The following is a 26,664-nucleotide window of genomic DNA, read 5'->3' as shown; positions in this document are numbered from 1 at the left end:
TCAAGCTTCTTCACTTCAGAGCCCACTTCATGTCACTAAGTGGTCACCCCACATCCTCACTAAAGACACAAGGTTGTCTGCACTAAGAGTCATTGTGTGTTTGTTAGATCTCAAGGACTTGGACAGCCCAGGACAGCACGGCAGACCACCCACAGCCTAAGCTGGTTTGCTTTACGGCATGTCTCTAATCTCCTTCCCTACACATGGTTACTTAAAAATAACTGTGTAGTTAGCACTAAACCAATCCAGGTTTCCAGTTAAACGAAATCAAGAAATGCTTTTAATAAAAGAAAAAAACATTTGTTCAAAAATTTCATAAAGCATTCAGTCTCCAGCTTTATCTTTACTATTTTATTGTAATTTTGAATTAGAGTTTGCTAAATTCAAAAGCACAAGTAATACATTCTAAACATGGATAAACTATTTAAAATGTATACCTTTAATCCTCTCCAAAGGATGGGTTTATATAATCTATAAAGCATCTCCTCTACTCCCTGCCGAACTTTCTTTTGATGGTGAAAGTAACTCAGAACCTAAGGACCAAAAAAAAGGAAAAAGAAAGCATTAACAAAAAAAAATTAATTAAATTAAATTAAATTAAATGGCATTTGGAAAGAGCAACAGGGAGAATTGTTCTCTCCACCACAAGTAGGCTCTGGCTGGCACCCACATGTCATGACAAGTCTTCAGCAGGAGTAACTTCGATAGATGTAGGAGAGCAGTAAATGCAGTCAATCACAAGAAAGAAATCTACGGCTGAAATAAAAAGATTAATGGCCTTGGGCGATAAAATGGTTTGGGTTCTAGTTTCTGCTATTCTGCCAACAGCCACATAACCTCAAAAAAAGACTCGTTTAAACCTCTGACCTTCAGGATAAAATGGAAAAGGGGAGCACGTAAAGGAGATTCCTGAGTGGTTCTAAGAACTCATGCTTGCTCCAAAACACTAACTAAACCTCTTTATTATCAACACCTGGTAACTGTTTCATAACTTTAACAAGGAGGTGTCACACTTAGTGACCTCTCACTGTACAAGATTAACTTAGGTGTCAAGTTCCTCCCAAAACTTATGAAAAAATCAGAAAATGATCATTCTTGTAGCTTTCATTCTTCTTTTCATTCTTCTTTTCCTACCCACTTCTTTTCCAGTCAGAATCTTCCCAAAATTCTTTGTAGACTCATGTCCCTAACAACAATCAATTTTGCCTTACTTCTCTATTCACACCTTTTGGGGCTAAACTTTATTAGTGAAACAAGAAAATTTTGAAAGATTTAACAGGCTATAAAAGAATAGACTACACTTTAAGTGAGCTTGTATCAACTTTACCCTAGAAGAGCTACAGTATGGGGATTTTTTTTTTCTGATTATTATTTTGGATTTTTTTTTTTTTTTTTTTTTTGAGACGGAGTCTCGCTGTGTCGCCCAGGCTGGAGTGCAGTGGCGCGATCTCGGCTCACTGCAAGCTCCGCCTCCCGGGTTCACACCATTCTCCCGCCTCAGCCTCCGAGTAGCTGGGACTACAGGCGCCCGCCACCGCGCCCGGCTAGTTTTTTGTATTTTTAGTAGAGACGAAGTTTCACCGTGTTAGCCAGGAGGGTCTCGATCTCCTGACCTCGTGATCCACCCGCCTCGGCCTCCCAAAGTGCTGGGATTACAGGCTTGAGCCACCGCACCCGGCCTTATTTTGGAGTTTTTATTGATGGTGATAAGTGACAGTCTATAGTTTGCTTTTTGTGTATAATACTATCAAATTTTGATATCAACAGTATACTTGCTTCATAGAAAAATTTTCTAAACAGCTTAAGAATTAATTCACATGCCACAAAATCCACTCTTTTAAAAAATACAATTCGGGCCGGGCGCGGTGGCTCAAGCCTGTAATCCCAGCACTTTGGGAGGCCGAGACGGGCGGATCACGAGGTCAGGAGATCGAGACCATCCTGGCTACACGGTGAAACCCCGTCTCTGCTAAAAATACAAAAAACTAGCCGGGCGAGGTGGTGGCGCCTGTAGTCCCAGCTACTCGGGAGGCTGAGGCCGGAGAATGGCGTAAACCCGGGAGACGGAGCTTGCAGTGAGCTGAGATCCGGCCACTGCACTCCAGCCTGGGCGACAGAGCAAGACTCCGTCTCAAAAAAAAATAAATAAAATAAAAAAAAATAAAAATAAAAAATACAATTCAGTGGCTTTCAGTATATTTAGAGCTATGCTACCATTGTTACTATCTAATTCTAGAACATTTTCATCAACAATATTGAGATTTTTAACTTCAAATGACGTCTGAAGCACTGCCTGAAGCCTCTTTCAATATCACTAAAATGACTTACATAAATTTAATAGTTATCAAAAAAACAATTTGAGGAAAAAACTATAATGTGTTATAAGTTGTGACAAAAACAATTACTTGGAGTTGAGTAATACATTTCACTTGAGTGAAATCGAATATTCTCCCTTTAAATTATTTTTGTGCATTTTTCCATAAATGTATCAAATAGTGATATCTATACTTAACAATATCTTAATTACTCAGACTACCACAGCAGAAAGTAACATATGAAAACATACATGGTTTACATATAAACTACACACAGTTTACATAAACATGAATAGAGTTTGCATAAATACATGTAGTTTATTATGATGCAATTCTACTAAATAAAGTTTGAAACAGCAAATCATTTATGTGAAATAAACAACCCAAACTGACCACAACTAAATAAAGCCACACTGGGATGGGGGTGGCACGTGGGTAGGACAGGGAGGTCACTGCATGTATTTATCCTAAATATATGCAATCACGATTTTTAAATCCTCTGGAAAACTCAGTAGTCTGGATAAATCTCTGGGTTCTTTATCCTTGTGTAACCTAAATTAAATCACCAATAATGCAAAGAAACGTTTTCTTATCCACTCAAAATTAATATAATTAGTATATTTACGTTCTATAAATAGAAGCAGTTTCACTATACAACAAAACAAAGAAATGGGTAGTCTTTTTTTTTTTTTTTTTTTTTGAGACGGAGTCTCGCTCTGTCGCCCGGGCTGGAGTGCAGTGGCCAGATCTCAGCTCACTGCAAGCTCCGCCTCCCGGGTTTATGCCATTCTCCTGCCTCAGCCTCTTGAGTAGCTGGGACTACAGGCGCCCGCCACCTCGCCCGGCTAGTTTTTTGTATTTTTTAGTAGAGACGGGGTTTCACCATGTTAGCCAGGAGGGTCTCGATCTCCTGACCTCGTGATCCGCCCATCTCGGCCTCCCAAAGTGCTGGGATTACAGGCTTGAGCCACCGCACCCGGCCGAAATGGGTAGTCTTTATTCACTTGTTTTCTTGACATATGGTTGCCAAAACTAACAGCAAGCAAAAAGGCATCCCATGGGTTAGAACACTGATCAACAGTAGCTGCTTAACTTAACCAAACAGAGCAGACCAGATTTTCCCATTCCTCCTGCCAGGATCCTTATGATCCATCAAACACCTATCAGTGTAGTAATGACACTGATGATAGAACCTTACCTAGTCAGTCCATTTACAATTATTAATATAAAGGTAAAGTTAACATCTGAATTCTGAGATTACCTTTACAGAACAAAGTATCAAATAAACAATCAAAACATTTATTCATTTGGTTTGCAGAATAGCAAAATGGGATTTTATAAGTAAAATAATAAAAATAATTTCAAATACCCTCTAAGATCTTTGAAAAAAATGATAGTGGCCATTAGAAACTAATAATTCTGGAAAATTTCAAGACAGAGAATTGAATTTAAAGTCATTCAAATACAATACTGACCATCTCAACAATACACCTTTGCTTTCCTCATTAAAACTTTGGTGGCATGCCGGGTGCGGTGGCTCAAGCCTGTAATCCCAGCACTTTGGGAGGCCGAGACGGGCGGATCACGAGGTCAGGAGATCGAGACCATCCTGGCTAACACGGTGAAACCCCGTCTCTACTAAAAAATATAAAAAAATTAGCCAGGGGAGGTGGCGGGCGCCTGTAGTCCCAGCTACTCGGGAGGCTGAGGCAGGAGAATGGCGTAAACCCGGGAGGCGGAGCTTGCAGTGAGCTGAGATCCGGCCACAGCACTCCAGCCTGGGCGACAGAGCGAGACTCCGTCTCAAAAAAAAAAAAAAAAAAAAAAAAAAAAAAAACTTTGGTGGCAAGAATAAAACTGCCAGACATCAAATATCAAGGTTCTGAGAAATCCCCCTAATTGATGTCTGCGAAAGCTTAACTTAATTTTAAAATGTAACCAAAACAATTATCTGAAAACAAAACAGAGGAAACATTATTTCAAAAACTGTTCACAATCTTACCTCCCGCACTTTGGAATGCACTGGAGACCTCCTCGCAAGGTGTATCCCATGGAACATGAAGTCCTGGATGCAATCATTTTCAATCGTCTGAAATAACAAACGCAATGCAAAGCAACTGGTGTGTGTGTGTGTCCTACTGACCACCTGACAGGCAGTGCAGCATTCGAGTACAAAAAAAGTCTCATCTGTCCATCTTACTTTCATGAGAAAAAAACCTGGATCATTTTGTCCAAGCTTTCTTATTTTAAGTCCGTGCTTCTTAGAATTCCTTGGGTTTTCCTATATGAAGGAGAACGCTTCACTTCTCTTTTATTTGATGAAATGTCAAATCTGTGCCAAATGGCAAGGTAAGCTTCCACCTACCACTCCAGGGTGGTTCAAATCAGACCAATTTCAGAGGCCGAGTGCACGGTGAGTGTGGAGTCCCCTCTTCTGACTCATCACTGACCTGGACAACCTTCAGAAGACTGGATTTGTTCCAACAGCCTCCACAGAACAAAAACAGAACTACCTCTACGGTGGAAACTGTAAATAAGATTATTTCAGGGCCACTACTGAGAAGGGCTGAGCAAGGAAGGTGTGGGAAGCCCTTCATCAGCCCCACGCACTCATGGTACTCAGAGTGCAGCAACTGGGGGAAAGCCTAGCCTCTCACAGTAGCAAAAAGTCCCAGTGGACCCTATGGTCTGTACCTGTACTCTGTGCCCGCCCTCACACATGAGGCTTTGAGGAAGGACCCAAGGAAACGCTCCTAGGGTTAATATACAAACCAGGGTTTGTATTAGTATACAATACTTGAGCATCTGCAGACGCTCAAGTTCCTCTTCTCCATTATATTTGAAAATATTTCCTTCACCTGAAGTCACTTAGCATCACTTAATGTGGGACAACCACACATTGTCTGACTTGCAATGAAAGATGAGATACACAGCACTACCTGGGAAGTTATCTGTGCCATAAAAGTTGAATCCAAATCTTTAGCGCTAACTACCAGAATGCTGAGATTCTACAGGACAACTCGTTCAGTTTCCTCACATGCCAATGGCATAGATTTAAAAAAAAAGAAACGAGGGAGAAAGGCTCTAGAACAAGCGATTTTAATGGTATAACAAGCAAATGCCATGTGGGCAACTTCTTGAGTCCTAATTCCAAAAAACTCTAAGGAGACATTTTGAGATCACTGGAAAAATTTCAACGTGGCTTGATTATTTTTAAAAATACCAAGGATTTACTGTCACATTTTTAGGTCTTACAATGGCATTCCATAAGCACATTTTTGAGAGATGAATAAAGTAGTATGTAGAAATGAAATCTCATGTCTGGAATTTGCCTGAGAAACTTAAAGAGAGGGAGGGCAGAGAGGAAAGGAGTGAGACTGAGAAATACACATTGTTGGTACCAATATTGTATACATCTAGTCAAATAGTTTTTATTTTGTTTACTTTTTGTAGAGACAGTGTCTCGCCATGTTGGCCAGGCTGGTCTCAAACTCCTGACCTCAGGTGATCCACCCACCTCAGCCTCCCAAAGTACTGGGATCACAGGCGTGAGCTACCGCGCCCAGCCTACTTTTGGTTTTCTAGAAGTCAGTAATAAACCTTGGCAATACAAATCAAGTGTAAGTTGTGCAGAGGAGCAGAGAGGATGGAAGTAAACTCCAGACGTGGGGCAGCCTCTGTGCACCCTGCAGGTTTCTCCCTCTGCCCCTCAGTGCAGGGCCTGCTCTCCAAAGAGGAATGAAAAGTCAGGATAGAACACAGGGTTGTGAGAGGCTCCTTTCTGACCTGGAGTAAAAATTTTATTCTCAGAGAAAAATAAAATGATGGAGAACCTAGTATAAGAAAAATATAAGTGAAAACAAAGACACTTTTTTTGTCCAAAAGGGTGTCTGGATGTTGAGTTGGGATTGTGGATTACATAGCCCTATCTTCATAACATAAATACTATGTATTCACCAGAGTTACCCATAATCAAAGAAAGTATCTTCAAATTCTCAAAAATAATGTAACTAAAAGAGGTGACTTGAAGTTCCTGAATGGCACTATCCAACAGAAATTGAATGCAAGCCACGGATGCAATTTTAAATTTTCTAGTGGCTGCATTAAAAACAGACAAAAGAAACAGGTAAAATTACTTTAATATTACACAGTCATCCCTTGGTATCCATGGGGGATTGGTTCTAGGACCTCCCTCAGATACCAGAGTCTGTGGATGCTCAAACTCCTCATATAAAGTGGAGCAGTATCTGCATATAACCTACACACCCTGCACCCTTTAAATCATCTCCAGATTACTTACAATACTTAGTACAATGTCAATGTCATATAAGTAGTTGTGACACTGTATGTTTAGGGACTGATGACAAGAAAGAAAAAGTCTGCACATGTTAAGTACACATGCATTTTTTTCCCAAAGATTTTTGATCCTTGGTTGACTGAATCCATGGATGTGAAACTCACGAAGAGCCAACTACCACATTTAGCCTAATACATCCAAACCACTCTCATTTCAACATTCACTCAACATTTTTCAAAAGTACTGAGATATTTTATATTCTCCTTTTTCCATATGAAGTCTTTGAAATCTGGTATGTTTCTTACACTTACAACACATCTCGATTCAGACTGGCCACATTCCAAATGCCCAGTGAGCACATGTGGCTGGAAAGATCAGGGTCAGAGCTCCCTCCCAGCTGGAAGAGCACAGTCCTACCTCCCACAAACCACACATCTTAGCAAGTGACTGGATTGCCCATCAAACAGATTTTCAGTATTTGGCTTTATTTTGACAGAGTGCATAAACATGGATCTTAAATAACCCTTCTTTGACTACTTATTTAGTAACTAAAATATAATAAAAATAAGTGTTAACATTTAAAAAAATGAAAATACCTCCAGTATTTTCCCTGAAGCCTTTTTCCAAGCTCTGAAGTAAATTTCCGCAATGTGTGCCATCAAAGGCCTATATAAAAAGATCAGAACAGTTTTAATGCAAACTTAAAGAATTATACTTTCAACAAGTATCATTTCAGTTACTCTCCAACCATAGTGAAGAAGAAACTCAGTTTAAACGAGTGCTTTGCAAATTATCTATAGAAATAGGTTATCTACCTGTACCAAAAAGTAGAAAATGGAGAAGGTTTTGGGAAAGGAAACTGAAATGACAAACTATTTCCTCCTCCTCAGACAAGGCTTACCCAAAACTTTACTATTTTCTGTGAAACTATGAGTGCATAAGCCCAGAACAAAATTCTAAAGTCAAAAATATTTAAATATAAATAAATTGTCGACTTGGAGTCATGTTGGACTTTCCATGCTACCAATTCCTCAGGTACACGAAGCCCTAAAATACCAGTATCAACTTAAGAATCATAAGCTTAGAAATCTATTAGTTCACCAGACGCAGTGGCTCATGCCTGTAATCCCAGCACTTTGGGAGGCTGAGGTGGGTGGATCATGAGGTCAGGAGATCAAGACCATCCTGGCTAACACGGTGAAACCCCGTCTCTACTAAAAATACAAAAAATTAGCCAGGTGCAGTGGCAGGCACCTGTAATCCCAGCTACTCAAGAGGCTGAGGCAGCAGAATGGCGTGAACTCGGGAGGTGGAGCTTGCAGTGAGCCGAGATCGGGCCACTGCACTTCAGCCGGGATGACAGAGCAAGACTCCGCCTCAAAAAAAAAAAAAAAAAAAAACTATTAGTTCAACTCAGATATTCTGAAGATGAGGAAATATGAAAAAGCAATCTAGTATACAATAGGAGCTTTGCAATCAGAGATCCAGAATCAGATCCCAACTTGGTACTTACACAGTTGCCTGACACTGGGAAATTTAGAAACCAAAGCCTACCTCAAAAAAGAGTTGTGAGGATTAAATTTTAAAATGCAGACTAAGTACTCAGCACTGGAGCAAATGAAGTACTCTGCCTTGTGCCTGGCAAACAACAAGCATACACTTGACATCTCCATCATGTAGGGAGTGGCAGAGCATGACTGCAACATTCCCTGCTGCTCCTGCAGATTCCACAGGCTCTTCCGAGAAGCCACACCGGCCAGGCCACATTCAACCAAAAAGCACGCACTGTATTCGAAGTACCATGGACATGGCTTTATTATGAGCAAGACTAAGGTTCAACTGGAAACTATTTTAACTATTTAAAGAACGACCACAAATTAAAACCTCAATGTCAGTGGTTAATACTGGAAAAGAATGATTTCCTATAAAAGGAAAAAGCTACCCAGTGATACAATGGTACATAACAAATAACATATTTCTAAAGCTTCTAATCCATTACTATAATTTTAAGAAGTCAGACCAAATGGAATCTTTCAAAGCCAGATTAAGCAGCATGAAATCTTAAGTACTTTTAACACTTACTTTTGTAATCCCTGTAATTGGTTTTTAATGGTCCCATGGATCATTCTGATAAAGTTTATATTCCAGTTGAAGAGAGAACTAAGAAATCTTCTTCCCTATAAATAAAAAAAAAAGGATATAATGTTTAAATTGCAACCAAATAAAAAGTTCCAAATAACAAACAATTCTTTGAACGTCTAGTAAGCTAAACACTGCTATTGCTAAAAAGGAGGCACGTGTAATTATAACTAAGAGCACACGCAGGAGTTGAGCTGTCTGCAGGGCCTGCACAGCCAGGAGCCACACAAGCCTCCTTCCCCAGGGGCGAGCAGCCACTACACTGAGCGCCTCTGTCCTCAAGGACCACAGGTGCAGAGATGGAGACCACAGACAGTAACCATGGGTGCATAAACATCTCATTCTGGCTCTGTCATGGATGGCTACATAGTCTCAAATGAAAGAAAGCTTTAAGTCTAGCATAGGTGGGTGGGAATGGAATGGAATAACCCAGTTCATTTCACCTTCTCATTTGTAAATGAGAAAACTGAGGACTCATATAGTTAAAAGGTTGAGTGTCTGTCAAGTTAGAATTTCCAAATACACAGTTTTCAAGTCATAAATACATCATGTGATGATAATTTATATGTATGCTACTAGATTATATACCCAAACCTAAAATGAATACAATATGTACACTCTATTATAGAGTGCACAAAATACGTCTATCAAGAATTCTCTCAGTGAATACCACCTTTATCTCTTATCAGCACACCACTGCACAGAACTGGAATCCTACAGAAATGCAATACATTTTGATTCAAAGGCAGGGTAACTATGCTTACAACAGGTAAGTTAAAAAAAAAAAAAAAGAAAAAACAGCAATATTCACTAGAAGTAATCTGCCAGTACAGTACAAGGTGTTTATGGTTTACCCAGAATGACTGGAAACTGATCTGACCAAATTAATGATTGATTAGGAAACTACGTGTACATATCTTAAATTCAAAGGAGACATCAATTTTTTTTTTTTTTTTTTTTTTGAGGCGGAGTCTCGCTCTGTCGCCCGGACTGGAGTGCAGTGGCCGGATCTCAGCTCACTGCAAGCTCTGCCTCCCAGGTTTACACCATTCTCCTGCCTCAGCCTCTGGAGTAGCTGGGACTACAGGCGCCCGCCACCTCGCCCGGCTAGTTTTTGTATTTTTAGTAGAGACGGGGTTTCACTGTGTTAGCCAGGATGGTCTCGATCTCCTGACCTCGTGATCCGCCCGTCTCGGCCTCCCAAAGTGCTGGGATTACAGGCTTGAGCCACCGCGCCCGGCCGAGACATCAATTTTTTAAAAAGGGTAGGGGTTGTAACACATAGATACATTTATGCCTGTTACATATTTGCACACAAATATAAGTTAACAAGTACGATTCATCAACTCCTTATGTATAAGTCAACATAAAAGTTTATTGTTTGAATCCATCATTCATTTCTTCACTCTCCCCACATTTCGGGACAATCCTGGAGACGGGTATGGGGCACAGGCTGTGTCCAACATCTCTGTGATAATGACGGTGCTGACACAGCAAGGACGGCACAGGGCAGCCCTCCCCAGGGGTTCCTACCCTCCCCAAGGGTTCTTACCCACCGGAGTCTGGGCTGCGGTTTGATACATATCACCTATCTGTTCCTCACAACAATCCTGTGAAAGAGTAACTGTTGCTCCTATTTTACATAAGACAACACTGAGGCTGAAAGGCCTGACCAAGGTCACCACCTATACGGTAAACAAGGACCCTGGGAGCTGAAGGTCTCAGTCCTAATCACATGGCCCTTTGTCTAGCAGACCACAGATGGCTCACCAGGGTCCAGTTCTGTCTCTTCTGCTAAGCAGCTGTGAGACCTGGAGGAAACTTATTCTGTACCTCAGAGCTGGTCCTCCTCCTCCTCTGAAGCCCTTCTCCATCATCTTCAGGGAGAAGGAATGACTTCCTCCTTCCGCCTCAGAGATGTGCCTGCTGTGCCATGAGCATCCAAAAGCAAAGGCTTGTTCTAGTCTCCACTGACCCCGCCTGAGCATGTAGTTGATGCTCAGTAAACAAATGCAGAAGACCCCTAACACAGAAGAACTATGCGAGCCTCTCTGTAATTCTTAATTCTCCAGTAGCCATATTAACAAAAGAAGATTAATTTTAATAATATATTTTATGTAAAGCAATATATCTAAACTATTATCTATTATATTAAGTATATAACAAAAATTATTAATGAGCTATTTTATATTCATTTCTTTCACACTAAATCTTCAAATCCATGTGTATTTTATACTTATGGCCAATCTCAGTTCAGATGGGTCCCGTTTTAGGTGCTCAGTAGCCTCGTTTGGGAGTTGACCCCAGGACGGGCAGTGCAGCAACAGGCCAGAAGCCTCTCTGGATTTACAGGATGGGTAGAAAAAAGAAATGGAGGATATTATGGGATGATAGTTTTGAGTACATGGCAATGAACATGGAATTAGGGCAGAAGGCCAGATCTCAATCATAGAGAAGTGCTTTCTCAACCTTATTTTTAATCATTCTTAATTTAAAATACAAGTATGGCTCCCCTAGGATTCACACAGCAACCTGTTACCATCCAATTTAATGATGAAATAAGCAAGGACTTGTAAAATGTTTTCTCTAGTACTGCCATGCAGTAAAAATGATGTGCAGTAAAAAGCTCCTGGTAGCTAAGCTGACCTTCATGGCAACACCGCGCATGGTGCAGACAGGAACCACGTCAACACAGGAGAAACATCTATTAAGAAGCAGCTCACAAACAGATCAAAAAACAAACGCCTATTTACCTCTTCTTTCTTGATATAATTAATATTTATGAAGCACTCAAGTAACATATCTTTAATTTCTCCACTTTCCTCCAAATCATAATCAAAGCAATATAAAGCTTGATGGATACGCCAGAGCCGACATATGTCTGCACCCTGGGAATGACATAAAAAAGTTATACTTTTTTTAATGAACAGTAAAGTCATATTTCAAATCAAGTATATTTTATATCAGAAATAATGGTAATTCTAGATGATTTACCAAAGATTAAAAAATAATGACAAATAAAAACAGATTTTAAAATTTGCAAATGCCACCTAAATTTGCATAGCTCTACAGAACATGTTTTTAAACACAGGGAAAATAATAAAAAATCTAGCAAGTTCAAGAACTTCCTCAATGATGAAGATTAAACTGTCCAGTGCAGGAGACATTAGCCACATTTCACTGCAGAGCTACTAAAATGTGACTAATGTAACTGAGGAACTGAATTTTTCATTATTTTTAACTTTAAATTTAAATAGCTTTCTGTGGCAAGTGGCTACTACATTGACTAGCACAGGTTTAGAATGTTAGGAAGACATTTAAAAATAAAGTCTTAGCTAGGTGGTGCACTCCTGCAGTCCCAGCTACTCGAGAAGCTGAGGCAGGAGGACTGCTCTAGCCCAGGAGTTTGAGGCTGCAGTGAGCTATGATCATGCCACTGCACTCCAGCCTGGGCAACAGAGAGAGAGACCCAGTCTTTAAAAAATAAAAAGCGAACACACTGTCTTAGTCTCCAGACTCCTCCTAAGCAACATGACAAAGGCTGTCTTTCCTGTGTCTTCCTTGGCAGGCAGGCCTTTCTCCCACCAGGTAACACACAAATCCTGAATAGAACTCTGTAGTTTTCGTTCAGACTCAGGTAATGCATATAAAATACCTAAAATACAGCACAGAAATTTTCCAATTAGTAAGGCAAATTCTTATTACTTCAGATTCAACAGTTTAGAGTATTATGACTTTATATATCATTTAAAGCTTTGCTAAGCAAATAATATTAGTTTATGTTTAAAACTTGTCAAAGATTTATATACATTAATTATAAAATGCAAATAATGTCAATTAAAAAACTGTTTGATAACTGTTATAAAAAGACCCTCAACAGACATAATAGAAAAGAGATTTTTGGAACTGGAAGTCTCAGAGAAATCTTATCACCAATTTTAGAAACGCAGGTGCTGAGGCTAACCAAACCTCAGTGTAACAAGAACAATGGTATCTCTGTTAACACCAGAGCCAAGACAGGTCTACTGACCAATCAATAATCCACTACTATCCCTCAATGTGCCAGCCTCAAATTTTGGCTCAGAGGTGAAAAACAGTCAAAGCAATTACCATAATGAATACAAAACCTGCAGTGCTTTTATTAACAGAAAAGCTCAATAATTAAATTAATAATACTAATGCTCATAATTATAATCTGTAGGTATCTGAATGTCATTACACTAATATAACATTCCTGAATTAACTGGGAAGTTGATAGCAACGACAGTGTTAGCACTAATCATTTTACTAGTTATTTGCAGACCATACAAATAAACTGATAGTAAAATTCACAAAGCATTTGGGAGCTATTTTCATTATGATTAGGGGTGACTTTTTAATAAGACACTGTATTTCAACTCAAGAATTCAGAATAAAACAATGTACTATAAAACAGATACATAAATCCAAGTGATGCTAAGAACAAGAAGCTTGATGAGACACTTTGTCACATGAAACTGCACTTGCACAGTGAGGGATGAGGGTATGTGAAAAGTTTCCTTAAATATCATTCAGATATTTTTACATCTTTTGTAACTAGAATTTTATATATTTCATAATCAAATATTTTCATTAACTTAGACTACTATACCTCCTAAATTAATAACCAGTTTTACAGTTTTGTTAAAACTTGAAAAGTACCATCATTCACATTTCAATACAGTAAAACTCCCCTAGGAGTCAACAATGACTCCTCAGCTCATGTTCACAACATACTTAAAGAAAAAATTCAATGTCACGAATTCTTAGTTAAGTTGACACTATCTAGCAGTGGTAATCACATAATCAGGTATTTTCCTAGAAAGAAGTTCTTGATCACTGGTCCAGTAAGTCAGACTTCCCTGAAAAACCTGTAAACAATAGCAGTTAGTTGCTGAGTACTGCCCATCTTACCACCTATAACATCTGAATGCAGCTTAAATTAAACTTATTAGGCCAGATGCAATGGCTAATGCCTGTAATCTCAGCACTTTGCCAGGGCAAGGTGGGAGGATCACTTGAGCCCAGGAGTTTGAGACCAGCCTGGGCAATACAGTTAGATCTTGTCTCTACCAAAAAACAAAACAAAACAAAAAGCACGGGCTTGTGGTGCCACCTACTAAAGAGGCTGAGGTGAGAGGATAGCTACAGCCCAGGAGATCAAGGCTACAGTGAGCTGGAATCATGTCACTGCACTCCAGCATAGGCAACAGAGACAGATTCTGTCTCTAAAAAAAAAATGATAAATATAAAATAAATAAACTAAGTATTCAAGACAGCCCTTAGGTAAGTATGCTGCTATTCTAACTGAAGAAAAAGAACTGGACTGCAAAGCTATACCTTTATACCACTTCTGCTACTGAATTCAACAATGCTCATGAAAACAACTAGCTTCCTTTTACAAAGTATCATTTCAGGCCAGTTGCAGTGGCTCATGCCTGTAATCCCAGCACTTTGGGAGGCCCAGGCGGGCAGATCACCTGAGGTCGGGAGTTCGAGACTAGCCTGACCAACATGGAGAAATCCGGTCTCTACTAAAAATACAAAATTAGTCAGGCGTGGTGGCGAATGCCTGTAATCCCAGCTACTAGGGAGGCTGAGGCAGAAGAATCGCTTGAACCCGGGGGGCGGAGGTTGTGGTGAGCTGAGATCACGCCATTGCACTCCTGCCTAGAGAACAAGAGTGAAACTCCATCTCAAAAAAAATAAAAATAAAAACAGAAACAAAAACAAGTATTTCAATGTCCACTTCTAAATATGCCATTTATAACAAAATCAACTCACCATTTAATATAATAACACATTCCAGTAGGGCTTCGTAGTTCTCCCTTTCATTTATTACAGATACAGAAGCAAGAATCACAGATGTAATTGCATAAATTATTTCTATGCTTTTTCTCTATAAATGAAAAATCAAAGCATGAGTGAATTAAAATCATCAACTTAAAATCAGTTTTTCGCAGAAATTTCAGTTACAAATATTCTAAAAATCAAGCCACAATTTTAGCTTACTCTAAAAAGAATTAAAGTTGAATAAAAGTTAATCATCCTAAAAGGACAGCAATATCTAGTATTAGATTAATAACAGTAGGGTTGAGAAGTGAATAAAACTACAACAGACTAAACTTCTAAAATTCTTGACTTCTAACTTCAAAATTTGTCTTAAAGTAAAATTTAATGATACACAATGAACAGTTATTTTTTAACAAAAAAAGAGAAAAATGTTTCTTTTTTTGAAAAACAAATACTACCATTTTTGAGCCATGTTCTGTTTCCATATTATCTTCACCCTGGGCTTCCACTACCTGCCACCCATCCACCGGGCTTTCTAACAACACATCTGTCAATAAATTCTTCAGCCTTTGCCATAATTCTTCTTTCTGTTTCCTTGATAATTCATCTAGTAATTCATTTAGGCTGAAAGGATCAGAGGCCTCTTTCTGTAACATAAATAGCAAGTGTCACATTTCAAATACAAAAAATTAACCATATCCTTTTCATAATGTCATCAGAAGAAAAGTTTAAATGTTAACTTCATTACAAGTTCAAGAATTTGGTTGCAGTATTCAAAGTCCATTCCTAAAAGGGAAGAAGCAGGGGGATTCTCCACCTATTCTTTCCTAGTATCCTAATCTTCAGAGTTTTAAAAATTTCACCCACTTAGCAAAACCCTCCCTAAAAGGCACCCAAATGTCCACCATCTCCATACCTGAATTAGGTTACAAAAGTAGGCTAAAGTTCAACAACAATGGTGATAATAATACTGTGGCCACAGACTCCAGCCCCCCATGGGCCCTCAACACCACCTTCTACTCATCCCTCAATATCATTCTCTCCCACCAGCCAACGAGATGATTTCAGATCTCCCCCAACAACCCTCTAAACCCATTTCCTCTTATCTGAGATGACCTCACCTACTCTTTGATGGGGCAAATAGAGGCCCTCATCAAAAGGGCATAGAATCCAGTTAAAGGGACTCCCTCTAGCCAAATTTGGGACAAGGTGAGCACCAAAACAGTGACAGTGATTAATTATAACCAATTGAATAAAATAAACATCAGCGAGGCCAAGCCAGCCACTCTGAGAGAGCGGGCTGCAGTGAGCTGTGATTGTACCATTTCACTACAGCCTGGGCAACATAGCAAGAGCCTACCTCTAAAAAGAAAAAATCAATGACAGCATACTGATAATAAATATCAAATCATTAATTAATAGCACCTGCATGCTCTAGAATGTCAGTGAGTAAATACAGATGCAATACAGGGTTAGAAAATCACTATTTTATAGCCGTCACAGTAATTACGCACTCTGGCAGGAATTATCAGAAGATGCTAAACAAGTGGGTGGAAGCCTGGTGAGTAGCAGGACATTACAGTGTCACCACTTTTCCACAGAGGCAGGCTCCCGGAAGAGACCTGGAGGACATCCACCCACACAGGGATGGAAAGACCATGACATGCACTTCCTGTCTTGACAGCACCGAGGACCTAACACTGCTAAGCACTTCCTGCCAAAGCGCACACTAAAATTGAATCAGATCCTCAACAGATGCGAATTGAAGGCTATACCACAAAAAAGCCACTTGCACTCTTCGAAACTGTCAGGGTCATAAAACACAGTAAGATGGAGAGTAAAGATACCTCATAAGCCCTCCATCCCTCCCTCTCCTCTCTTCCTGCTCTCCTAACTCCTCTCCTGCCCTGGCGTTTGGTTTCTCCTCTTCTTAGCGCTCCTCCATTTTCCATCGAGCTTTTTCCACCTCTGCTTGTTCACTTTTATCTCTTCTCTTTCCTCGTTTCCTTGACCCTCCTCCCCTTCATTTCTGCTCTCCATTTTCCTTAGGCCTTTGCCTGTCAATCACGTACACAGACCAGCTCTCCAATTTCTGACCTCAGACAGCATCATGATCTGCCTATAGACAAGACATTCAATCGTGAACAGCTGAGTAATTCTTTATACCTCAATTATGCAGAAAAAATAAGTTAATGGCCCGTTTAAGTCCATTAATGGTAATTTTCCAGTACATTAACGGACAGTTTTGGTGCTGGGGTCCCTAGTCTGGGAAATGGACCACAGCTACTGTGTTCAAAGATTAAGATGTTCTATTCAGGGCAAACTCTGGTGACTGAAGGTGACAAGAGAAATGACTGGGCTGATTCATGATGCTTACATCAGGAAATATTAGTTGACTGATGGTTAGGGCACAGAGATGAATCAGGTCCCATCGTGTCCTGAGTTAAGTTCACAGTCTAGGGGCAAGAATAACACCCTACAGATCATTAAAATCTATTAGAGGTGTATGCTGAAGGATATAGCCTGAAGGAAAAGAAACAGCTGCCCATCCACCTATGTGACAAACTAGGATGGGCTGTTAACTCCTTCCTGAAAAATTAACCCTGAAGAAATGAGTGAGACAGGTTCCAGTAATAAACTACAGCAACAAAATGAGACACACACCCAGCTTCACTGAGGGCTGTTTGGAGCTGGGGATGTGAGAAATGAGTGCCTGTTGCCTAGGGCAGAGGAGAGCTGACTGGAAGGGCAAGGAAAGGATGAGGGACAAAAACTGTTCAAATATCAAAATGTTCTGCCTCTCCCCAGCATAGCCTTGGGGCGGTCATTGCCTGGCATTGCCACAACATTAGCAGTGACAGCCCAGGCCTCTAGGGCCATAAGACACTGGGCAAAGGCAGGGCAACACAAAAGCCCAGCAGTTAGGAAGAACATGTGCAGACTGGCGAGCTGCCTGTGGGCATCCCTCCACAACCTCCTCCAGCCCCAGGATACAGAAGCTGTGCAGCCCTGTGCTGTACAGAGTGTAACAGGCTGAGGGGCCCGCGGGGTGGACATCCTGCAGGGCCTCTCCTCCCTGTGTGAGTGCCCTGGCCACCTGTGCTCCAGCAAGAGTGCCTTTTTGTAGTCTATATGCCCAGCGGGAGGTATTCTCTTGTGACTGGCACCATGTGTATGAAGCAGGGGAAGTCTTGTTGCGTAACAAAAAACTTGGTAGCATAAAGCAACAATTTTACTGTATCTCATGAATCAGATGCTCACTCTTGGGGTCGCATGCCTGTGCTTAAGGTGGCGGCTGGGGGTTGGATGTCTGGCACTTTGGTGCCCACTAATGAGGTCTCCCTCTGCAGTCTCATCCTCCAGCCTTTGTGTGTGGTCTCTCTCTCCAGCAGAGGGTGATCCTGCACTTCTTACATGACAGCCAGGGGCTCCGAGAGGAAGTAGAAGCTGCCAAACTTTCTGAAGGCCACTTCCTCAATATTCCATCCATCAAAGCAGGCACAAGTCCAATCCAGATTCAAGAGGAGAGGACATAGGCTGCAGAGGGTTATTTAACAGGATTATCCACAATGTTAAATTTTCTGATTTTGAGAATTTTAATGTGGTTATATAACAGAATATCTTTATTTTAGAAAAATACGAACTGAAATGTTTAGAGATAAAGAGGCACAATGCCTACAACTGACTCAAATGATTCAGAAAAAATGTAAATACAAAGAATGATAAAGAAAATGTGGCAAGTGGTAACAACTAGTAAATCTGCATGTAGGGTATTCAGGATTCCTTTGAATTCCTCTTGCAACTTTCCTTTTAACTTAGCAATTATTTCAACAGGAAAGAAATTACTTCTCCACCCTAACCCTGCCACCCTCCTCCTCCTCAGTAAGTCCACACCCTTACCTTCCCAAATGTGCCCTGCCTCAGGGTCTCGGGCTTTTCCATTCCTTTTGTCTAGAATCTTCTTTTCCCAAATCTCTACATGGCCCATTTGGATCTCTGACCAAATACAGTCATGCAATGCATAGTAATAGTTCAGTCAATGACAAACCACTTATATGAGAGTGGTCCCATAAGATTATAACGGAGCTGAAAAATTCCTATCACCTAGTGATGTCATGGCTGTCAAAACATCACAGCATAACAGATTAATCACATTTGTGGTAATGTTGGTGTAAACAAACTTACTTTTTATCATTGTTTTAGAGTATATTCCTTCTACACTTTTTTAAAGTTAATTGTAAACTAGCCTTAGGCAGGTGCATCAAGAGAAATTCCAGGAGAAGGCAATGTTATCATAGGAGATGAGATGACAGCTGCATGTCTGTTATTGCCCCCGAAGACCTTCCACTGGGACAAGATGTTAAGGTAGAAGACAGTGATACTGATGATCCTGACTTGGTATAGGCCCAGGCTAACATGTGTATTTGTGTCTTAGTTTTTAACAAAAAAGTTTAAAAAGTAAAAATAGATGGCTGGGCGCAGTGGCTCACACCTTAATCCCAGCTCTTTCGGAGGCCAAGGCCAGTGGATCCCCTGAGGCCAGGAGTTCAAGACCAGCCTGACCAACATGGAGAAACCCTGTCTCTACTCAAAATACAAAAATTAGCTGGTGTGGTGGCGTGTGCCTGTAATTCCAGCTACTCAGGAGACTGAGGTAGGAGAATCGCTTGAACCCACGAGGCAGAGGTTGCAGTGAGCCGAGATGGCCCCACTGCACTCCAGCCTGGGCAACAGAGCAAGACTCCCAACTCAAAAAAAAAAAAAAAAGAAAGTAAAAATAGAGAAAAGCTTATCAAATAGGGGTATAAAGAAAGTATTTTTAGCAAAGACATAGAATAAATTTAAATGCCCATCAATGATAGACTGGATAAAGAAAATGTGGTACATATACACCATGGAATACTATGCAGTCATAAAAAAGAATGAGATCAAGTCCTTTGCAGGGACATGGATGGAGTCAGAGGCCATTATCCAGAGCAAACTAACACAGGAACAGAAAACCAAATATAGCATGTTCTCACTTGTAAGTAGGAGCTAAATGATGAGAACACACAGACACAGGGGGAACAACACACACTCACCTATTGGAGGGTAGAGGGTGGGAGGAGGGAGAGGACCAGGAAAAATAACTAATATAACTAAATAACTAAAAATAACTAATAACTAGGCTTAATACCTCGGTGATAAAATAATCTGTACAATAAACCCCGTGACACAAGTTGACCTATGTAACAAACCTGCACATGTATCCCTGAATATAAAAGTTAAAATAAAATAAAATGAAGAGAGTTTTTTTTTTTGTTTTTTGAGATAGAGTCTCGCTCTGTCACCCAGGCTGGAGTGCAGTGGCGTGATCTCAGCTCACTGCAAGCTCCGCCTCCCGGGTTTACGCCATTCTCCTGCCTCAGCCTCCCAAGTAGCTGGGACTACAGGTGCCCGCCACCACGCCCGGCTAGTTTTTTGTATTTTTTAGTAGAGACGGGGTTTCACCATGTTAGCCAGGATGGTCTCGATCTCCTGACCTCGTGATCCGCCCATCTTGGCCTCCCAAAGTGCTGGGATTACAGGCTTAAGCCACCGCGCCCGGCCTGAAGAAAGATTTTTTGTAAAGTAAAATGAGTTTGTGTTTTAAGCTAAGTGTTATTATAAAAGATTTTAAAGGTTTAAAATTTTTTTAAAGTTTATCAAGTAAAACAGTTACAGTACGCTAAGGTTTATTATTGAAGAAAAATGTTTTTATAAATTTACTGTAGCCCAAGTGTGATGCATTTATAGTTTATGGTAGTGTACAATGACATATTAGACCTTCACATTTACTCACCACTCAGTTATTCACCCAGAACAACTTCCAGTTGTGCAAGCTCCAGCTATACTAAGTGCCCTATTTAGGTGTACCATTTTTTATGTTTTATACTGTATTTTTACTGTACCTTTTCAATGTTGAGATACACACTTACCATTGTGTTACAACACTGTACCTACAGTATTCAGTACAGTAACGTGCCATACAGGTTTGTAGCCTAGGACAGTAGACTGTACCATCTAGCCCAGGTGTGTACTGCGCTGCTCCATTTGGGTGTATGTAAGCACACTTTAGGATGTTCACACAATAATGAAATTACCTAATGATGCATTTCTCAGAACCTATCCTCATCAAGAGTCATGTGACTGTACCAACTCTGTTAAAATATCATCTCCTCTGAGGGTTTCTTTAGTCACTCCATCATTCCCAACTTCCACTTCCACCTGCTTTATCAGTAGTAGTCGTTTTTTCGTTTTTTTGTTTGTTTGTTTGTTTGTGACAGGGTCTCACTTTGTCACCCAGGCTGGACTGCAGTTGCACAATCATAGCTCACTGTAGCCTCAAACTCTTGGGCTCAAGTAATTCTACTGCCTCAGCCTCCTGAGTAGTTGGGACCACATGCACAAGCCACTACACTTGGCCAATTTTTTAACATTACTGTAGAGATGGGGTCTCACTATGTTACATCCCAGGCTGGTGTTATCCTGGCCTCAAATGATCCTCCTGCCTCAGCCTCCCAAAGCTCTGGAATTACAGAGGTGAGTCACTGTGTTCAGCCTCCACCTGCTTTACTATTTACATATGTGTCTTGTTTTTCTTCCTCTACCACTAGGACATAAACCCCCATTTGTGCAGAAACTTTGCTTTATGCGTATTATAACCCTAACTCTCAGTGCAGTGTCTGGCGTACAGAAGGCACTTAGGACACGTTTGTTAAATGATGGAATTCTCCTCAGTGCTGTGTCCTCCTCCCCATCACTGATTCTGCAAGAAGGACAAGGGCATGCGGTGTCATCAGCTCTGCTCTAGAACATTTGTTTGAAAATAAAAATTTGCTCCAACATTGTCAATACATCAAGGAACAATTTGACCAAAGGCAAATTTCTCATTTTCTTATGTGGGATTTCATAGGCAAGAAATACCAGGTGAACGCAGAAAACTGCACCCACTGACTGGAGCCACCAGGATCCCATGAAACACATCTCAGACACCTAGCAGCTCAGTCCATCCACACCTGGGCCACACATTGTGCCCTCACCTGCCATGACCCAAGGTCCCAACCCCACTTCACTGTGCCTTCCCCAGGCCCACTGTGCTCTCTATTGCTCCCTATTCCCCTCTGCCTAGCTTGCCTTTTTCTCCTCTGTTCTACCTCATTTTCTTCCTGTTACACACAGAGCAGCAGGTGTACCCTGTGAGCACAGGCACCCACTTCCAACTATAGTATTTAAATATTTTTCAAGGTAAAATGCCATGCTTACTATAGTATTTATGCATCTCTTAGTGATTTAACATATAAAATTATGCTAGTGTTTTATTAGGTTCCTGTTTTGAACATGTCACCGGCAAAATTTTTTAGTGTTGTCCCCCTAACTCCATTCTCCCCATAATCTCTCTGGGTTTTTTATTTTACTTCATTTTTAAACCAATTCTGCAGAGTGCAGTGACTGTTGGCAATGCACGTATGGGATTATAGCAGAACTAACTGTGCTTGGAAAGATCTACCTGATAGGCCTCAAACTGATTTAAGTTCTTATCAAATTGAACTATGGGAAACCATCATGATTATATAAAATGGCATTTATGTCATTCAACTTGATGAAACCACGTGATGCACAATCCTACAAATTTTCATTTTTACATTTAAGAGCTACATGGTGACTAGGTACTAAACTGAATTGTTAAGTGTTAATAAAGCTTATTATTGATAAACTAGAGTTAATGCCTCCTTAGTATAAGGACTAATTCGGTACTCTCCTGAGATGTCTGCTGGCTGCCCAGCAACACTGCAAAGGCTGGTTGGCACACAACGGGTGGCTGGAAACAATGCACCCCAGAAGGGTACCTGTCATTGTGGCCACCAGTGTGATTTTTAGTTGCTATTTTTACCTTTGATTTTCAATTTAGTTTGCTGTGATTTTGTTAACATTATGGTATGCACTTTGCAACAACAATCTTCCAGACTTTAAAATATGTAGGTATTGCATTTCCAATACAACCCATATACACTGCTACTGCTAAAGCAGACACTGACATATTATCTAATTTGCTCTTATAAACAATTCTATGGTGATGAGATGCCTGTTTGTGATTATTTTTAAGTTTACAGGATATCATTTTATAATACAAAAACATGTTTTAAGCTCATTTCTCTTATAAAGAAAACTGATCTCTTAAATGTTGCTAGTAACAAATTCATTATTAGATTCCTAATTCTTTGTTGTCACTAATTTGATTTTCACCACATAATAAGAACAAGTGAGACAAGTGTGCTAAGGGTCTCCTGCCCCAAAGATACTTTCATATTTCAGAGTCAGTGCCTCCAATGCTGGCTTCCTCAGAGATGTGTCCTAGGCCCTTTTCTCTGAAACACTACAGAGATAACTGCAGGCATTCCCACGACTTAGGCTTCCATGCCCAACTTGTCGCTAGCCCAGCCCTTTCCCCTGGTATCCAGATGTGCATGTCTGACTACTGGCCGTCTGCTGGTGCACATCCCACCAGCAGTCATCTGGCACCTCCAAAATGGAACCACCTTCTCCTTTGAATCTGCCCTCTTCCCACGTTCATGAGCTTGCTGAATGGTACTACACAGTCAGACGTCTGGGCCCTTCCCCGCCATACCCATATCCAATCAGTCCAATAGTGCCATCACTCCACTACCAAGCAGCTTCCCATTTCCAGCTCCTAATTCAACCATCATTACAAAGGGCACTACCTAAGAGGTTAGCCTTAAATATGTCCCTTTGACATATTTCTCACTTGTAGCCAGAGGAATATTTCCAAAATGCAAACCATATTTTTATCCTTACCTCTATTTTGTCCACCAGTTCTCTCTCCTTCTCTTTTGTTCTCTTCCTCCCTTGCCTACAGCTCACTCCCTGCTTCAAGCACCTACCATTCTCAAGATAAAGTCTGAATTCCTTAAAATAGTAAAGACCCACTTAGCCTAGCCCCCAGTCTCATCTTCTGCCTTCCTGCTGAACTTCAAGTTCAAACACAACAAACCTTCTCTAGTCTTCAGAGTGACCTTCTTGGTTAGATGGGTCCTTTCCCCCAACATCCCTCTTTGATTGGTTAACTTCTGTTTATCTTTTACACCTTAGCTTAGCCCACCAGCAGGTAGATTGGTGTATAAAGGGTTTTGTTTTCTTCTTTCAAATAAACATTGGTCACTAAGGATTCACTGAGATAACTATGTTTCGTTTGGGGACATAATGATTTTAGAACATATTTCATATTCACAGTCAAACATCATAACAAAACTAAAACATGAAACTTACATCAAGTTGAACAAATTGCAAAAACTCTCCAACCAGCTCCTTAGACACGGCTTGTACAAATGTCTGACGTTTTTCCATGACAGACGGAACTGTTCAAATGGCATTTATTTTGTAACCCTAGTGGAAAACACAATCATACTGAAACACTCGCAAATATATATTTTCCTATAAGATTTAATTTGATATTAACATCCAAGAACTGCAAGAAAATTCCTGAACCACGTATGGCAGATAGTTTATAAAAATATTCTTTTTTTTTTTTTTTTTTTTTGAGACGGAGTCTCGCTCTGTTGCCCAAGCTGGAGTGCAGTGGCCGGATCTCAGCTCACTGCAAGCTCCGCCTCCCGGGTTCACGCCATTCTCCTGCCTCAGCCTCCCGAGTAGCTGGGACTATAGGCGCCCACTACCTTGCCCGGCTAGTTTTTTGTACTTTTTAGTAGAGACGGGGTTTCACTGTGTTAGCCAGGATGGTCTCGATCTCCTGACCTTGTGATCCGCCCGCCTCGGCCTCCCAAAGTGCTGGGATTACAGGCTTGAGCCACCGCGCCCGGCCTATAAAAATATTCTAACATAAAACAAGTTATAATATCTGAAAAACAATTTACCTATTTACTGGGGATGTTAATAACATGATATTAATGATATTTTATCAACAACTGTTAATAAAATTACCAACTAAGGAGGGAGAAATCCAAATAGCCTTAGGAAGCTTACCACCATCTCTCCCTTTTTAGTACCTTAGCAAGATGCTGGCTTGGCAGATCGAGTTGGTTCAACAAAAGAACAATCTGATCCCAGCTGCAGATTCTGAAGACGCTCCCTTTCTAAAGGCCATTCCTCCATCAGAAAAAAAAAAATCCCACTGTTAGTGTCATCTTGTTATTCAAAGTGAGATGGAGAACAGTGGCCCCGGGAGGTCACCTGGGATCTTGTTAGACTGTCCTTTAGAAATGCGTAACCACAGCACTCTCCTCCCACCCCTTCGGGATAATGAGAGCTCAGGGGACTTTGTATACCTTCCATCCTGTCTGTGTTTTTCCAGGAAATTCTATTTCACATTCACAACACCTGGTGCTATTGGTGCCCTACTAAAAAGACATCAACCTAAAGATGAGGTAATAGCAAATGATGGAACATATTTGCAGTAGGAGCCCCCTGACTTTAAAAATAAATGAAAACCACCTGCACCATTATAAATAGAGCAATATGGAAAATTACTGCCAATAATTATGGGGATAGAGAGTCATCTTAAACATACAATACTAGATTTTAATGTCTAAATTGAACAAAGCAGAAAATAACCTCAGTTTAATGACTCCCCAAATAAGTTAACAGTGAAGTCTGGTCATCTCATTCCTCAACTCAAATGGCTGAACTATGAACCACAGTCATGGACCACATAACATTTCAGCCAACAACAGACCACATATATGACCGTGGTCCCATAAGATTATAATGCCATATTTTTACTGTGCCTTTTCTATACTTAGATATGTTTAGTGATGCAAATACTTACCATTGTGTTACAGTTGCCTACAGTATAGTAACATTCTAGGAGCGGTAGGCTACACCCTCTAGGTGATGTTCATGCAATGATGAACTTGCCTAACGACAACGTTTCTCCCTCTTTAAACGAAGCATGACTGGCACACTTTTTACTGACAAAGAAAATGGGGAGGGAAGGGAGAGTGGCCAGCAACAAGCATAACGAATAGTGGCTAGGACAAATTCATGATTTTAGAAAAATCATCCAATAAGGTGCAGCAAACACATGGAATCATACATCTTCACCTGGCAAGTCTGTGAACACTCTCCACTTTTTCATAGTTCTGGTCACTTTTCTTGTTTGCTCTATTTCCAAGGGTACCTCTTTGGCATTTTAGTCCAACCTACAGTAATATACTTCCTCCAGACTACCAAACTTATTCCTATATTTCCCATTTTCCCTCTTATATTAGTGACGGTAATTTTTTAATGGTTAATTTTTCAGTCTATCTCCCAAAGTGGCAATATTCCAGGTTTCTTGTAGCATATGTGCATAAGATCTCAGCCCTGCAGCCAGAATGCTACTTTCAAGGTAAGGAGTCATCCCACCACCCAGTTATCAGTCCAAAGAGCAGGCTACTCTTCGCACAGGAGGTCTGGTACTGAATCAAGATGAGCATTAAAAAGAAGAAATCCCTGTAACCTTGTCACCACCCGTGACTCTCCACTCCGTCCTCAAACTCCTTCCTCAAGGACACAACAAGAGTCATCAAACCAGCAAAAAGAGTTCAGGAGACTGATGTCTCTGAGGACAATGCCCATGTCCACGGCTGGGGAGATACTCTCTGAGGGAACTGCCTACATCCAGGGCTCAGGGGGACTCTCCCTAAGGGGACACTCTCTGAGGGCAGTGCCCATGCCCAGGACTGAGGGGGTCGCTGAGGGCACTGCCCATGCCCAGGACTAAGGGGGTGGCTCTCTGAGGGCAGTGCCCGCGCCCGGGGCTGAGGGGACTCTCTCTGAGGGCAGTGCCCATGCCCAGGACTGAGGGGGTCGCTGAGGGCACTGCCCATGCCCAGGACTGAGGGGGTGGCTCTCTGAGGGCAGTGCCCGCGCCCGGGGCTGAGGGGACTCTGAGGGCAGTGCCCATGCCCAGGACTGAGGGGGTCGCTGAGGGCACTGCCCATGCCCAGGACTGAGGGGGTGGCTCTCTGAGGGCAGTGCCCAGGCCCAGGGCTGAGGGGACACTCTGAGAGCAGTGCCCATGCCAAGGACTGAGGGGGTCGCTCTCTGAGGGCAGTGCCCATGCCC

At 41.1% G+C, this 26,664-nt stretch overlaps 1 protein-coding gene across 3 annotated transcripts in view; it reads right to left on the bottom strand.

The window, feature by feature from the left end:
* Positions 1-26,664, bottom strand: part of NCAPG2 (non-SMC condensin II complex subunit G2) — an 84,548-nt gene that overhangs the window by 57,144 nt on the left and 740 nt on the right. The window contains exons 2-11 of one of the 3 annotated variants that reach the window (XM_033192921.1): positions 24,606-24,705; positions 23,869-23,985; positions 15,021-15,209; positions 14,554-14,668; positions 12,252-12,406; positions 11,505-11,639; positions 8,695-8,789; positions 7,209-7,278; positions 4,318-4,404; positions 438-533 (exon numbers count right to left, since the gene is read on the bottom strand). In XM_033192921.1, coding sequence (XP_033048812.1) covers positions 438-533; positions 4,318-4,404; positions 7,209-7,278; positions 8,695-8,789; positions 11,505-11,639; positions 12,252-12,406; positions 14,554-14,668; positions 15,021-15,209; positions 23,869-23,946 — 1,020 coding nt within the window. In that variant the 5' untranslated portion in view covers positions 23,947-23,985; positions 24,606-24,705. Of the gene's footprint in view, positions 1-437; positions 534-4,317; positions 4,405-7,208; positions 7,279-8,694; positions 8,790-11,504; positions 11,640-12,251; positions 12,407-14,553; positions 14,669-15,020; positions 15,210-17,823; positions 18,133-23,868; positions 23,986-24,605; positions 24,706-26,664 lie in introns of those variants that run through there. The other 2 variants (XM_033192920.1, XM_033192922.1) reach the window with 2 other exon arrangements.

The sequence above is a fragment of the Trachypithecus francoisi genome, unplaced genomic scaffold (assembly GCF_009764315.1).
Source record: "Trachypithecus francoisi isolate TF-2019V2 unplaced genomic scaffold, Tfra_2.0 Lachesis_group4, whole genome shotgun sequence".
Lineage (NCBI taxonomy): Eukaryota > Metazoa > Chordata > Mammalia > Primates > Cercopithecidae > Trachypithecus > Trachypithecus francoisi.
Note: the sequence above shows the minus strand (reverse complement) of the source record. Positions and strands in the feature narration are given on the sequence as shown.